This window comes from Thamnophis elegans, chromosome 2 (assembly GCF_009769535.1).
Source record: "Thamnophis elegans isolate rThaEle1 chromosome 2, rThaEle1.pri, whole genome shotgun sequence".
Taxonomy (NCBI): Eukaryota; Metazoa; Chordata; class Lepidosauria; order Squamata; family Colubridae; genus Thamnophis; species Thamnophis elegans.
The window spans coordinates 19,366,963-19,383,994 of record NC_045542.1 but is presented as its reverse complement, the minus strand read 5'-3'; the positions used below and the strand labels follow the sequence as shown (position 1 = coordinate 19,383,994).

Below are 17,032 nucleotides of genomic sequence, written 5' to 3'. Positions count from 1 at the left end.
TCCACCACCACCCCTTGAAATGCAGAACTACAAATGAAAGAAGGGCTTTGAGAAAAAAAGTAAGGCCACCACAGGATAAAAATAAGCCATTCAGTCAAACAAGCAATCAAGCATCTATTTTGTCAACAGTGTGACTAGAGGTCTTCTTCTAGTGCTCTCCTTTGCGGGAAATGTGGAGGCAACGAATGAACAGTCTTAGGCTATCATCTGGGCAGCTGAAATTTCTCAAGTCTGCCCTACAGACTACTAATATACACCTATGTAAGAGGGAATATTGCTCCGGCAATGGCAATATAGCCTTCTTCTCCCATAGCTTTCTGCCCAATTCCGTACTACGAGTTCCCTTTCTTCTTACCCTGACTTCAGCCTCCCTGGGCTTTCCATTTAGGTTACACTTGGATCCATTGACATAGGTCTGACTGTGATACCGCTTCAACTTGTGTTGCTTTGATGCCTGCAGTTGGGGTGAGAAACAAAACCAGAAAACTCTCAGGCCACATTTCTGGGTTCATAATTTAGAAGTTATTTGCTTCAAACTAATGGCACCCTCTCCCTCCCCTACATAGATGTAAAATACAAATCTATTTAGAGCCAGACTTATTTAGAAAAAAAAAGAGGATACACCGCAAGAATTCTTGCAATTTGTCTCTAGCAAAACACAAGAGATTTTTCTTGTGGTCCCCTAGATATATGCAAGGGTAATCAATCAATCTATCTATCTATCTATCTATCTATCTATCTATCTATCTATCTATCTATCTATCTATGTCTGTGTGTGTGTGTGTGTGTGTGTGTGAGAGAGAGAGAGAGAGAGAGAGAGAATTCCAGCATAACTCTGGAATGCTTCGAGCAATTTCAACCAAACCTGGTACACAGGTGACTTACTCTCTGGAAACAAACATTGTGGGGGTAAGACATCCCAAAGTTCTTTTAAGATACAGCCTGTTGTGCCTTAAAATGGCTTCTACTGTACTGCCTTAAAATAGACCTACTGTACAACGTAATGGAGTTGCCGTGATAATGGCTTCACAATACTCCACAAGGGGGCTCCCTATGGTAAGGGGGGAAATCCAACATTAGAAATTATGCTTCTCAGGACACAGGGAAAACATTTTTAATTAATTTAAGTGTCGCCCAAATCAGGGCTCAAGGAGAAATTGCTCTTACAGGCTTCACAGTGCTCCACGAGAGGGGTCCCTCTGGTAAGGGAGAAAATCCAACATTACAAAATTATGTTTGGTCCGGACATTTTCCCCCTATAAATAAATACCTGGGCAATGCAACTGTCATTGTACACTGAAGATCGCATTTAATTTCGTTGTACAATGTTCAATGACAATAAAGTAAACTAAATAAATAGGGAGGGGAAGAACAGGATTACTGGGAAGAACAGGATTACTGGGGATTCCTCATGATACAACAAGTTAGAAGGCATATACGGATGCAATCCTTGCAGTGGTACATCAAGACCTGAAGAGATTCCAAGCCATTTTGTTGCAGATCATTCAGTGAAGGAAACCTTTGGCCCCAAGCTCTCTCTATCATGAGGCAGTAGCCAATGAGAAACCCAACAATCCTCCTAGCCAGCAGTCCCACAGAAGAAAGAAAAATTAAACGAAGAACATATCTGGGCTGCACAATCCACTCCCTACAACAGGAGATTTCACTCCTTTATTTTGTATTATATATTTCTTGGTCTCCTTTCAAGATCACTACCCTTAAGGTCTTTTACAAAATAGAAACAATATAATTTAGTATCAAGCTATAAATGCATCTTATATTTCACTGATTTTTAATTTTAAATTATCCATTTAAAGCAAAAAAAAATAATACTATTTTAGTATACAGATTGTATACAATTTAAGTACACAGAGTATAATTAAGTTCATAAATTTACAGAACTGGTAAATTTCCACTAAGCTGGAAATGGTCACTTAGTACTTGAATTTAAGTATTTGGAGATACTTTGTTTCATATGTTTCATTTGGAGACATACATAATAGAAATTCAGAGCATTTAATAGCTCCTGCTGTGCTTCTCTATAGTAGATCAGTCTTTGGTACCAAGGCATATAACACTGGCAGATAGGGAGAGAAAGGGAAAACCAAGAAAAAGTGAAGCAAAATGCTTCTAACTTAATTCCAACACTGAGGTTGGAAGACAGGAGACTTAATGTGTGTTTAAGATCTACATATTAATCTCAGGAATATCTTATCAAGACGTGGAGGGAGGGGGGACTAAAGGTGTGGGAAACACCCACCTTTGCTGTTTCATTGTCCCAATCAAATGCAGACTGGTAATACCCAAGATAAAGAATATCACCTTTGACTTCAGATTCTGGAAAATATAAGGGGAGTTACAGAGTCAGTAAGCAAGCTGAAAGCTAGAATCTCAAGACTCCCCCATCCCATGTCCAATGATAGGCATGTTAGCCTGCAGCAACAAAACAAGCAGTTTTGTTGTGTATGCAAACTATTTGTGTATGCATCAAGTCTGAGATTCTTGATTAAGAAACGTAACACAAAATGAGAAGTTTCGTTTCTGCAACCTGAGGCAAAAAGGGAAAACATGCCAAACAGACTGTGCAATTCCTCCACCACCAAGACTATAAATTGGCAAACATTCAAATTAAGCCTTATCAGTTGTGCAGATGTAATTAGGCTGCACTCAGCATCTTCCAAAAAAAGATCCTGATCAATAGTTTGCTCCTCCCCACACACACCTTTCTAGAAACCGAAAATCCACAATTACAGAATGCATGTTTCCAAACTTAGGCAAAACAGAGATCTTGCAATCTTTCATTTTCCTAAAAGCAGAGTTTTACTAAGAATGGAAGCTTGTTGTACTACTTAGTGAGATTTTAAGATTCTAGCAAGTATGTGGAAGCACAATTGTTTGCATATATTTTCATTCAAGCAAGCTGAGGGAGTCCTGGATTTTATCAAATACCTCTGCAATTAACAGTCTAAGAAACAACTTGCATTGTGAAGAGTCCTTGAAACCACACACCCAATTTTAATAACAAAGCGGAATATTTATGAATTTTAGATTTTACAGTCTGGACCACCATTCCCTTAACACTTCAACCACAAATGCAATAAAGGAGAAGATCAGTACCTTCTATGTGGTATTGCTGGATGTGTTTCCCATAGCAGAATTCATATGTCCACCAGTCTTTAGTCTACAAGAAAAGGGAGAAAGTAAAGATCAAATTAACCAACTGAAATGAGAATTCAATCAGAATTCGTCTAAAAACAAAGGTCAGAAACCTGGTGCCTTCTCGATCATTTCACTTCAACTCCCATAATAGTTAGTCCCCAATCAAGTTTAGGAAAAACTGCCCTAAACTAGCAGCATTGCCAAATTCTGCAGTCAGAAAACTCTAGACCAGTGGTGTAAAACTCGTTTTCATTGAGGGCCGCATCAGGGTTGTGCTTGACCTTGGGGGGCTGGGGTTGGTGTGGCCAGTTCAACGTCACTCATGTCGGGGGCGCCTGTGGTGGCCTGAGCACTCTGCCAGCGATAATGGGCTCATGAGCTCCGTTTTCAACTGCAATGGCCTTCTGCAACCCTCTGCCAGCAAAAATGGAGCTTGGGAGGTTCCATTTTCAATGGCAGAGGCACTGTGGCCCGGTCCTTTGCTGTTTCCAGGGTGGCCTCGCGTGCCAGATCTAAGCACCCTATGGGGTGGATTTGGCCCACAAGCCTTAAGTTTGACACCCCTGCACTAGACTATGTAAAAAAATAAGATGAATATAATGCACTGAACCTAGCTGAAAATTTTTAGATACTTGTAGAATTAAAAAGTCAAGCTCCATTTGGAGTAGGAGAAATGAAGTTATGTCAGTGAGTTTGGCATTAGGATGCAACCAATATATTCAATCTTGAGCTGAATGATGGGTAAAGGTAGTTTTTAAAATAGGTAAATTGCAGCATGTTTGTTTAAATGGTATGATTTTTGGTAGCAAAAGTTAAAAAAGATCAATTCTGCCTATATCAAGCAAAATTCTTAATTAGAAACAATTGTGGAGAAAAGATCTATCAATTTGGCATAAAGGAAGAAATGATTAGTTTCGTGTTAAGCTATTTACTAAATAAGAACCAAGGGTCACATTTCCACGGCATGCTTACCAAGGACAAATAAGCCGCATAAATTTCCATGATTTGTGAAGTCACTTACTGTTGGGTTTGGACATTGGAAAACAAATGTATGGTCCCTGCACAGATTCACTGGGTGCCTTGGCAAGTAACTTTTCATTTGAGTAGTCAATTTTTTAAAAAAAGGCGACATCAAAGATTTATTCCCAAAGATTTGGGAGAGATTAAGGAAATAAAGGACTGTAAAAGCATTTCACATTACTATAATGTGATCAAGAATAATGACAGCTTTTACTAAACTGACCTTGTTTTCTGTGTTATTAGGGATCAAGATTATCAGTAATCTCCGGGAAAGATAAGAGAAAGCAGATCCTTTGACAAAGCCCATTCAGTAAATGTTTTCCTAGTCTTTTGTTTGTGCCTAAGTCTCCCAAAAACCCCTTAATTTCAAACCCATCCTAAAGTTACTTTAATAAGGCACGGAGCCGCTTCCATTGGTTTCAGCAGTTCTGAGATACCAAGTCCAGTGTAACTCCGTGGATCCTCCTCTTTGTCTTGATGGATCTTCATTGCAGCAGCTGGTAGTCGGCACTCATACTTCTGCTTGTATTTGGAAGAGATGGTTACTACATCGGTGGCCTTACTCTAAAGAGAAATAAAAAAGAGGATAGAATTGAGAATTACCTATTGATAATAAGATGGTTAGAGGAGCAAGTGTCAAGGACCCAGAAAGAATGGGACTTGGGAAGGGGTTTCTCGGGCCCTTTTAAAAGTTATACCACCAACCTATGAAAAGCTAAGTGGGAATCTGTTCCCTTTTGGGTATTTCTCCTCTCAGTGTATTTATTTGTTTTCTGGAATCTTAAAAGCTGATCATTCACATACTCACATATATTATATGACCCAGAGCAGGGTAGATTTGATTTAAATCAAGTCGATTTAAATCACGATTTAAATCATAATTTAAATCACTAGTAAAAAGGCTTGATTTAAATCAACTCGATTTAAATCATAATTTTTAAAGAGAAACTGTCATCTGTCCTACAGCGTCTCCTCCACTGACCCACTGTTGACTCACTGACAGCCCCAATATTGCAGAATATACAGTCTCAGGCTACACAACTAAGCTCCATTTCATGCTGAATAAACTAAAGTATTAATGTATCTTAAATAGAAAAATATCTTTAGATAGTTTTTTTTTTACTCCAGAAGCAGTTTATTAAAATAAATTTGATAAAAATAAAAAACTGATTTAAATAAAAAATCCAATTTAAATTTTAAAAAATCTGATTTGTTTTATTTTTTTAAAAAAATATCAATTTTTATCCACCCTGACACTGAGAAACAACACAAATTAGTTTGGATGTATACATGTACACGGCAAGAAAAACAAATCTTGGGAGTTTACCAGATGGATGGCATAAGGAACAAAGCTGTTAAGAATCTGGTAGCCCTGCTAGAAACTCTTCGTAACCTCCTCCCAGAGGGGAGCAATAAAAACAGACCGCGAAGTGGGTGTGTGGGGTCTCTAACAGCGCTTCGAGCTCTAAGCACACAGCGCTTATAAGCAATATCCTGAATAACGGGAAGCGGGCTTCCTATAAACTTCTGGGTTTCTTTTTCTGTTGAGGCTGTGTGTTCTTCAACAAAGATTCCCTAACAAGCTTTAATAGAAGATTAGATAGGAACTGAGTACTCTAAACTGAGAATTCCCAAAAGCTTCAAAGAAAGTCATCTTTAATCATTTTCAGCAAGATACAGCAATTGAAAGGTAAAGGTTTCCCTGTGTCTAAGGCTAGGGCAAGGTGCTCATCTCCATTTCTTGGCCAAGGGAGCCAGCATTGTCCAAAGACATTTTCCGTGGTCATGTGACCAGCATGCAAAAGGCACACAGAACGCTGTTATCTTCTCACCGAAGTGGTACCTATTAATCTACTCGCATTTGCATGTTTTTGAACTGCTAGGTGGGTAGGAGCTGGGGCAAGTAATGGGAGCTCTGTGTCTTTAACCACTGAGCCATTGAGTCCTCTATTAATTAACAAACTGCTGTTTTTAATTAACAAATTGTTGTTCTTAATAAATTGCTAATTAATTAACATCAATTAATAAAATACTAATATTCTGTTCTTAATATAACACCAGCATCTTAAAGAAACAATCATTTAGCTAGTTGATATTCCTCAGCCTATAATTTTATATCTACTTACTTAGAAATAATAGCAATTGAAGCTCAGTAGATTAATATAGATGCCCACTGTCTTGCAATCGTCATCTATGGCTAAATGGAGGCTCTAACAATCTCTTCAATACTATATTAGCATGTAATTCCCAACGCAGAATATCAGGTGTTATATTTTTCTTGTGTATTAACTGTTATTTTGTTACTAATTTATTTTGTTATTTATGCAGAAAACTTCACTTACGTGAAATATCAGAAGTAAAGCAAATTCAGAATGGCTTTTATATTTCTATTTTCTGGTACACAATGCAATTTCATTTCAAAGCATGCCTCATCCACTTTAATCAGATCCCTAACAGAGTCCAAAGAACTGAAAAATAAACTCGCTATAAAAGCAAGTCCGTTAGATTCAGTTATAGAAAAACAATGGAATTACGGTAGTCCTTGATTTACTACTACAACTGAGACCTGAACTTCCACCACTAAGCAATATGTTTGTTAGGTAAGTCATGCCAACTTTACAACCTTTCTTTTTGTCATAGTCATTAAATAAATCATGCAGACATTTAAGTGAATCCAGGTTCCCCACTGGACCGCTTGTCAGAAGCACCCTGGGAAGGTCGCAAATGGCGATCACATGACCTTGGGATGCTGCAACTATCATAAATAGATGCTGGTTGTCAAGCATCCAAAGTTTGATCACATGACTGTGGGGATGCTGCGACAGTTGTAAATGCAAGGACCAGTCATATGTCACTTTTTCAGTGCCATGGTAACTTCAAATGGCCGTAAAATGAATGGTTTTGAGGACTGCCTATATATATCACTCTGCTCCATCTGCAGCAGCACCCGGCAAGGTATTCCTCGGCTTACGACCATAACTGAGCCCAACATTTTTGTGGCTAAGTGAAACATTTGTTAAGTGACTTTTGCCCCATTTTGCAACCTTTTGTGCCACAGTTGTTAAGCAAATCACTGCAGCTGTTAAGTTAGTAACACAGTTATTAAATGAATCTGGTTTCCCATTGACTTTGCTTGTAGGAAGGCCACAAAAGGCGATCACATGAACCCAGGACACTGCAACTGTCATAAATATGAATCGTTTGCCAAGCACCCGAATTTTGATCCCGTGATTATGGGGCTACTGCAATGGTCATTATGTGTGAAAATGACCATAAGTCACTTTTTTCAGTGCCGTTTTTAACTTTGAAAGGTCGCTAAATGAACTATTATAAGTCGAGGACTACCTGTGTTGCTGAGGGCAGGCAAATTGTTTTGAGGGAAGCATTCAGAATCTTTCTAAAAAAAAACAAAAACCCTGATAACCCTTCTAACAATTCCTGCTCATTGAGTCCAAAGCCCTTGTAAATCAGCTGAAAACTGAGCAGCTGTTTGAGGCCTGCTTCAAAATAATAAAACTTTTGACTCCCTTCTTTCAACCGAAAGGCAGCAAAAATGCTCATATATCATGGCCCACACCTGTTTCTCAGATAACAAAGAGGATTTATAAAATATTTCTGCTTGATTGCTCAGGGGAAAAACCTAAAGCCGCTAACACCTTGCATATCTAAATGTGGAGAAAAATCTCACAAGGCAAATTGTTATTCATACACCTGCATTAAGTTGGCATGCTTTATATCTTGAAGGAACCTTGTTGTTTTTGATGCACCACTACTCCCTCATACAAATAGCTGCCAGCATGCCATTGCTTTTCAGAACACGACTTATGCAGCCTCCCAAAGGTCACAATTTAGCATAGTAAACACAGCAATTCCAAACATCCCAGAAGGCCCTATCTGCAAGTCAACAGTGTCTGTGAGTTAGTTAATTAACATTTTCCTTTCACAATGTCCTCTGAGAAACACTACTGAGAATTGCTATAGGTGCCCATTACAATTTAGCACTTCAGAGTCAAAGAAAAAAATATGTCTCAGATTACGGAGGTGGGGGAATGGAAGGAGAGGTATATCACATAGTACATGCTATCAGATACTTAAAACAAAACATACAGTAAAACATAATTCTGGGGGGGAAAATGCCACAACTTTAAGTTATTGACAATAGATGATGCCATTTAATCCAAATTATTTTTTCCCTTTGAAAGTGAAGTACTACGTACCCCTAATATTTATGGAAAATAGCGGTATTAAATAAATCCTATCAGTCAGGTATGATTCAGGATCACAATGACAAAAATTAAAAATCCCCCAAAGAGTCTTGTCTCTTTATGCAACCAGTTTAATAACCACAGTAAACTTCACAGCCTGTACATTAAATGGCACCTGTTACCACAAGCAGCTCTATATACAATGCCATTAGGAATAAAATATTAGGATCACTGTAGCATTATGAAAACCAATGCACATGATAATCAGATGCTTGTTAAAATAAGTGCCAGGAATCAAAGAAGAGCATCAAATTCTTCCACAGTTCTCTTTGACGGTCTTTTGGGACTACTTTAGCAGACATATCAACTTTCACCGATTATGAAAATATCTGAAAAACATCTGTGTTGTAAACAAAAGATCCACACTCATTGCTATCGACATAAGAATGTAATCTAAACATCACTGGGGTAGTTTGACAAATGCAGAATGTCTAAACAGCAGGTAGGAAGCACTGCAGCAAAATCTGATGGACATAATAATAGTGGAAGAGGGAATAAAGATAATAAAAAGATTTAAAGTGTGCAGCAAGCAAATTAAAGCAGGTTTGGGAGGATGGGAGTTTCCAACTCCATGGCTGGGTTTTCTGGATACTTGGTTTCCCAAGAAACACTAGCCTTCAAACAGCAGCAGATTGACATTTACAAAAGCACTTAACTGACAAAACTGGATTGCAGAGTTGCCAATTTAATTCTTAATTAAAGTACTGCACAGAAGATGCCAACAGCTAGGTTGCAGTCAATTCAGGAAAACACTTGTGCCAGCACAGCAGAAAGAATCACATGTTTCATTCAAAACTTATTGGTCATTTGAATTTTTTTAAATAAATGCCCTTCCTTCCCCCAAATCGGATTGGCTCTCTAATTCCAGGCACCTGAACGTCTTTAGTTTAGTTTACCCCAATCAAGTATTTCCAAATGGTCTGAAGATAACACCACCAACATCTATGGTCAATGGTCATGGATGATGGGAGCTGTAGCTTAGGTTGCAGGGGGGGGGCACATTACTTATATGTAACAGTAAAGCAGAATAGGCAATATTTCTGTGTGTGAGTGTCCCCCTTGTTGTTTCTCTTTCCTCCCTCCCAAACAGTAAGCTAAGCCAGATGGAACAGTATTGCTTAGCAAAAGTCTGAATTTGCTAAGGGCATTTGAAACAAGGCTGACCAGTATGGGTAGCCCAGAGTGGTAGGTGGCCCAGCCTGGATGTAAAGTAAGAAATGACAATTACAAACATTATTACAAGATATGTGCCTTCTCCTAGAGTAAGGCAGCAAATTAAGAAGCAAGGTATAGAAACCATATGGCTTCAACAGGTTTAAGACAAGCCTTCTAAATTACAAAGGAAATCAATAGCAATAGTGCTCAAGCTGCCTCTAGTAATAAATCTTTGATTACTCCTGGGTTATGTATAGCACAGATGGTGCAATCCTCAGGTATGATGATGCAACTCTTGCCAGAGTAGTAAACATAAACCCATTGTGACACATTGCTTAAGTAAGGAACTATTTCCCGTAAGAGCAAGATTACATACTGTAAGAAGCAAAGAGAGCACCAAAAGAGTTGATAAGGGCCTGAAATGGCCACTGATAGCACCTGACAATGCTCAGTAAGTATAGAATGGCTTTAAAAGTCTAATAAACAAAGCATTAACAAGATTCTGGCAGCTTCTGCATGTACTGGAGCAAAAAGTGTACAAACATACCCACACTAAGGGGAAGGCATCATCATATTAAAACAGGATTGTATTTTAAAACTTCCTCTATTAACAATTCTAAATAAGCCCATCAAGTGGCTTATTTAATTGTGTGCTGTCACCATGGGTGGGGAGTTATTATTATTTTTTATTTTGTTCCTATATTGTGTTTTTGTTTGTAAGCTGCCTAGAGTCTCTTATATAGATGGCTATATAAATTTTCTACATAAATACACATAAAAGTATTGCATTACCTTACTAATATTCCCTAAGGTAAAAGTAAAGATTCCCCTCACACATACCGTGTTTCGCCGAAAATACGACAGGGTCTTATTTTCTTTTTACCTACAAAATATGGCTTGGGCTTTATTATGGGGGGAGGGTTTATTGTTTTGGGGTTGCCGGGCACCTGTTCTCTTGTGAACGGGCTCCCAAAGAGCGGGGCACAGCCTTAATTGGCGAATGGCTGTGTTGCGCTGTTGCAGCAGCGCAACACAATAGCCATGAAGTGACCACGCTCACAAGCAGCCACCTGGCAAACCCTCTTTGCAGCCAGGCACAGCACCATTCACTGACCTAGGGGTATCGCCAAGCCTCCCGCAGCTTGGCGCCTTCCAAATGCCAATGAATGGCGCTCTGCATGGCTGGAGAGGAGGGTTGCGCGAGCAGCTGTTCTATGGAGCATGCGCCCAGAGCGGCCACTGCCGAAAGACTTAGGTTGGAAGCCGCGGAAAAAGCCAGGCTAGGATGGCGGCAGCGGTGGAGGTCCCCTCGCTCTGTAATGAGAGCTGGGCCATTCATCGTGAGGCCGGGAAGTGGGTGAGCGAGAGCGGAACAGCTGCTCACGCAACCCCCCCTCCAGCCGTGCAGAGCGCCATTCACTGGCTTTTGCAAAGCACCAAGCTGCGGGTGCCGGGCGGCGCCAAACAGATGCTCACGTGGCTTGGCAATACCCCTAGGTCAGTGACTGGCACTGTGCCCGGCTGCAAAGGGGGTTTGCCGGGTGGCTGCTCGTGAGCATGGTTGCTTCATGGCTGTTGTGTTGCGCTGCTGCGACAGCACAACACAGCCATTTGCCCATGAGGCTGTGCCCAGCTCTTTTTGAGCCCGCTCGCAAGAGAGTAGCCACTTGGCAACCCCACTCTTCAGCTGGGCACAGCGCTGCTCACCAACCTAGTGATATCCCGAAGGCGCCAAGCAACACAATCACATTTACCTCCTCCCAGGTTCCCGTGGCTTGGCACCTTCGGGATATTGCTAAGTTGGTGAGTGGTGCTCTGCCTGGCCAGAGGTGGGGGGTTGTCCAGGGGGCTTATATGTGGGGGGGATATATTTTTTCCCACCAGAAAAATGTGGCATGGCTGTATTATGAGGACATGTTGTATTTTCGGGGAAACACGGTATGTGCTAGTCGTTCCCGACTCTAGGGGTCGGTGCTCATCTCTGTTTCAAAGTCGAGCCAGCGCTGTCCGAAGACGTCTCCATGGTCATGTGCCTGCATGACTAAACACCAAAGGCACACAGAACGCTGTTAACCTTCCCACTAAAAGTGATCCCTATTTTTCAACTTGCATTTTTACATGCTTTTGAACTGCTAGGTTAGCAGAAGCTGGGACAAGTAATGGGAGCTCACTCCATTATGAAGCGCTAGGGATTCAAGCTGCCGAACTTTCTGATCGACAAGCTCAGCGTCCATAGATAATTCACATGACAACTCAAGAGTAGCTTGTTCACCATTAATTTTAAGCAAAGAAGCAGCTATTTTTAAATGTTATTAAGAAATAATTGTTCTCTAATACTTACCAATAGGATAGTGTATTTCGGTTAGGTACTTCTCTTCAATACTTTGCTACACTCATTAAATTGTTTGTTCACTGTATATCTTAGACATTGCTTTAAGCACAAAAATGTCTACTCCAATGCATTGTTTTAATTCTCTTTAAAACACAGATCATGGTTTGAGTTAGACAGTTCCATTTGCATGGATATGCTTTGGACAAACATTGAATTTTTAAAAGAAAAATTTACATTCTGATTTAATCTACTGTAAATCCAATAATATTGAATGTCCAGACCTTATACTCCTTGTATACGCACTGCAGCATTAAATATTTGCTAAAAGCGTTTTAACCAATTCTTTCATGTTTTTAACGTAATGTTTTTTTCTAATTCAACAATGAACCAAATACTTAAAAACATGGTGTAAATTACCTCTTTGGAATAAGTTTGTTCCAGCAATTGTCTCTCTCTTCAATGCAATATGGGAGGCTGTTAATAATATTGTATATAGGAATTACTTCTATCGCCCCTATCCTGTAAGTGGCCCAGTGGGAATTTTATTTATTGTGAGAAAATAAATTGCAGGAACAACAGCCATGTCATTATCATTTCTGGAACATATTATTGAATAGACTCTGTCTCTATAAATAACTAACTATATATTACAGATGCAACAGTTTTCAGAATCACTTATTTACCAATGTATTAAAGTGTTTATATTTTTAGGAAGCTCTGTAAGTTGCATGTGTGATTCTAACACTGGAAATAACCCAGGTCAGCCTTATTTCAGCCCCAATTACTTTATCTGCGACTGTGACACAACTGTGAATGTGAAAGTTGGACTTTAGAGAAGATAGAAAGAATATTGATTTTTTTTTTAACATTGATATTGGGGAAGACTCCTGATACTGTAAATAACTAAGACAACAATAGACCCCACCTAAGGCACAAATGATACTCAAATTATCCTACTTTATATATATTGTGGAAAAAGCTAGGAAAAATGAAAAGAAAGAGGACAGGCAGCAATGCAGATGGACCCAGTTACAATGACAATGATTGTAGCATTGGGAGACTTGCCAGAACAGGTTAGAGATAGATTGTTATCTTTATTTCTAATCTCCCTATATGGTCGGCTGGGCATCAAAAATGATGACACAAAAACCAATCCATTCATACAGGTTTAAATTTGAGGTTTTCTGCATGTAAAGCATATTCTGAATGACATATGCAACTGAAATCAAGAATTTAACATAATTAAATACACAATCAACAATTTGAAGAAAGACTTGAAGAAAGGCAACAGGGCGGTGATGGCAATAGCATATTTCAGAGAAGAAATTACAAATCGCTAACCATGTAAAAGTTCACAATTTTCCTTGTTTTGCAAGAGCACAGAGTGTAATGCTCTGGACACAATTAACTGTTTCAGGTTTCTCTCCCCAACCCCAACCCCTTTCATTCCTATATACACACATTCCCTGATCTTGGAGAATATTGAACGGTAATATCGAATACAAATTTTTTGCTAGACCAATTCGTGAATACAGTTCATTAACACATTAACACAATCGAGTGAGTCCAGAGATATTTCATGAAAAGAGTCCTCCGCTCCTCTGCTCGCAACAGAATACCTTACACCACCAGGCTCAAAATTTTGGGCTTAGACAATTTAGAACTTCCCCATCATCAATCCGACCTAAGTGTAGCACATAAAATTGTCTGCTACAATGTCCTACCAGTCAATCAATACTTCAGCTTCAACCACAACAACACAGGAGCACACAATGGATACAAACTTATGGTAAACCGTTCCAGACTCCATTGCAGAAAATACGACTTCAGCAACAGTGGTCAATGCCTGATTCTGTGGTTTCTTCCCCAAACCCCCAAACATTTAACCTTGGACTGTTTACTGTCGACCTCACCCATTCCTAAGAGGTCTTTAAGGGGCGTGCATAAGCGCACCAACGTGCCTACCATTCCTATCCTAATATTTTCTTTTATTCGTATCCATTTCATGTATTCATAATCATGTTTACATTTATGTCTGTTATCTAATACATGATTGACGAAATAAATAAATAAATATTTTTTAAAAAACCACAGGCACAAATTTGCCTTCTGGATAAAAGGTGGCAGGTTGGGTCCTTTCGAGCCAGCTGTTTACAAAATCTCATTTTCTCTTCAGCAAAAGGTTAGGATTTCCGTGAACCACGGAGGATCCGGCGGCACAAGGGCCGAAGCCACAACACGCGGACCACAAGGCTTTTTTTCTTTGGGTTCCGCTTAACGACCGCTTTGAATACCTGACATTCCGCCGGGCTTTCGCTTCCCAACCACCCCAATCCGGCCCCAAATCGCTTTACCTGCCCGGCCATCACAGGCTCCGCGCCGATCTCGATGCCGTATTTCAGCTCGCTGAGCTCATGCAGGTTCAAGGTGCCAAAGCACTCGCCTTGGCCCAGCACTGAAAACGCCGCAAAGAGCACAAAAAGGCCGCAGGGGGCCGACAACCGAGGCACAGCTGCCGCCATCTTGCTCTCACGGCTCCGTCCTGTTATTGCCCTGAGTGGCGGCGGCTTCGGTGACTCTTTCCGCCCGTTCTTTGGAACGCCACTCATCAATTCTTGCGGTTCTGGGACCTGTCAGTTATCCCACTGAGGGTTTCCTATTGGTCATAGTAAAGGAAGTGGCTACGACGGGGAGGGTCTCAGGAAAAAAACCTAGAAAGACTGGATTGGGTCGATTCCCCAACCAATCACGATGGCGAGCGCCAGTTCACGCTACGGTTGAGAGCGTCTGTTCAGTAACAATTGGCCAAAGTAAAGTCATCGTAGCAACCAATCAGGACGACGAGCGCTTGGGGTCTCGGAAAAGCACAAGTGTTTGCTGCTATTTTATTTGAAAAATCCTTAATTTGCGTGTTATGCGATTTCTTATGTAAGGATCACGTTCACGAATATATTTATGCGTTGAAATTATCCGGAAAATTTCATCGCACATCGTAGGGCAAGAATACCCGCTAGTAATTAATCTGCATCATTTAAATTTGAACAAAAACTAGTGTGCTGGTGTGCTGGCTGTTAGTTGTAATTTTACTGAAAGGATATCTTGTGCAGTATTGTGCTTTGGTAATTGTTTTATATAACAGCTGTACTGCATTATTACTCAGGTATTAATCCCTATTTACCAGACAGCAATCATAGTGAAATTGGACGTGCCTGGCAGCTACATAAATATGAGAACGGCTATGCAAATACATTCTATAGGTTTCTGTGGGATTAAATATGCTTCAGAAGACACTTTCATTTTGCAGTTGCTCTGTTTTGGAAAAAAAATGCTTCAGGAGAATTCACCCGTTATTGTATTTTATATATAACAGTTCCACTATTTTTTCCATCTCTTTTTGTGAGGGCAAGGGGCATTCATAAGGAGGGAAAGATGAAAGAGATGCAGAATGTTTTATGATTGGGAGCTGTAATAGTCAGCACAAGGAAACACACTTTAATAAGTAACATATATTCTGACGAAGTTTAATTCCTAGTAGTCACATGACCCTGTGACTGAATTCTGATACTGGTGGGCACCACATTGAGCAAGACTGGTTGGAGTCTATTACTTCTCTGACTCTGATCTCATTGTCTGGCATAATTACTCAGCTCAGAGTCCCACTATATTGCTTCAATATACCCTTACAATGTTTTTTGCAGAAGAGTGCCCCAATGAGTTTAATGAAGTGTACTCACAAATAAGAGTGCATACAGTTTTATTCTTAACTGACATTAATTTTTGGTGTAGAAGTAGAGTAAGGAGTCTACGGATACTATATTAGTGAATCTACAGATACAGTGTTAGTAGTATTATCTGTAATTTTAAACCTAGTCAGGATGACTTTGAAGCAAGCAAAATTAAAATTAGATGCTTGCAGGAACAGAATTCAGAGCTTCTTAAATAACAACTACTGAATAAGCCAAATTCTCTCTTTAAAATTAAACAGAATTTCATAGTCTAAAATTTAACAAAATTAACAAATTTGTATATGGGGAGTTAATTCAGAATCCAAGCTAGGTTTATTTGTATAAAATAACAATTTTTATTACCTTGGTTTTCACTTGTTCGCTGGCATCGAAGATACATTTCCAGCAGTACTAGATTTAACTTTTGTTTTATTATTGTTAATGACTGATAGATTTTTCTAAATAATGCATTTTATGATTGAATTGTAAGAACCAATAATAGCAAATGCAAAACAACAACAAAATAAGACACTAGCATAGTAGGAAAGACTGGAAGTTGAATCATTGCAATTGGATTTCTTTTCATTGAAATACAACTCCTCAACTTACAACAGTTCATTTTGTAATCATTCAAAGTTAGAACAACACTGAAAAAAGTGACTTATGGCTGTTTTTCACACATATGATTGTTGCTGTATCCCCATGGTCATATGATCAAAATCCAGATGCTTGGTAACTGACATATTTATGATGGTTGCAATGTCCTAGGGGTCATGTGCACAGCTTTTGTTCAGCCATGGTGGCACAGTGGTTAGAATGCAGTACTACAGGATATTTCTGCTGATTGCTGGCTGCAAGCAGTTCGTCATTTCCCACCATCTCAAGGTTGACTAGGCCTTTCACCCTTCCGAAGCCAGTAAAATCAGAATCCAGATTATTGGGGACAATACACTGACTCTGCAACCCGCTTAGAGGGGGATGTAAAGCACTGTGAAGCAGTATGTAAGTTTAAGTGCCTTTTGCTATTTTGTGACCACCTGACAAGCAAAGTTAATGAGAAAGCCAGATTCACTTAACATCCATGTTACTATCTTAACAACTGCAATGATTCAGTTAACAACTGGGGCTAGAAATGTCACAAAGCGGGGCAAAATGCACTTACCAGATGTCTCACTTAATTTTGGGCTCAATTATGGTCATAAGAAAGGGTGGCTAAGACACTGAGCTTGCCGATCAGAAAGACCAGCAGTTTGGCAGTTCGAATCCCTAGTGCCCATTGAGCTCCTGTTACTTGTCCCAGCTTCTGCAACCTAGCAGTTCTAAAGCATGTTTAGTCATGTCAGCTACATGACCACGGAGACGTCTTCAGACAGTGC

At 39.7% G+C, this 17,032-nt stretch overlaps 1 protein-coding gene across 1 annotated transcript in view; it reads right to left on the bottom strand.

Annotated features, from left to right (window-relative positions):
• The window catches only part of OS9 (OS9 endoplasmic reticulum lectin), a 38,478-nt gene extending 23,978 nt beyond the window's left edge, over positions 1-14,500 (bottom strand). The window contains exons 1-5 of the mRNA XM_032210062.1: positions 14,286-14,500; positions 4,567-4,743; positions 3,118-3,181; positions 2,261-2,337; positions 356-454 (exon numbers count right to left, since the gene is read on the bottom strand). Coding sequence (XP_032065953.1) covers positions 356-454; positions 2,261-2,337; positions 3,118-3,181; positions 4,567-4,743; positions 14,286-14,453 — 585 coding nt within the window. The 5' untranslated portion in view covers positions 14,454-14,500. The remainder of the gene's footprint in view (positions 1-355; positions 455-2,260; positions 2,338-3,117; positions 3,182-4,566; positions 4,744-14,285) is intronic.
• Between the last annotated feature and the right edge of the window lie 2,532 nt (positions 14,501-17,032).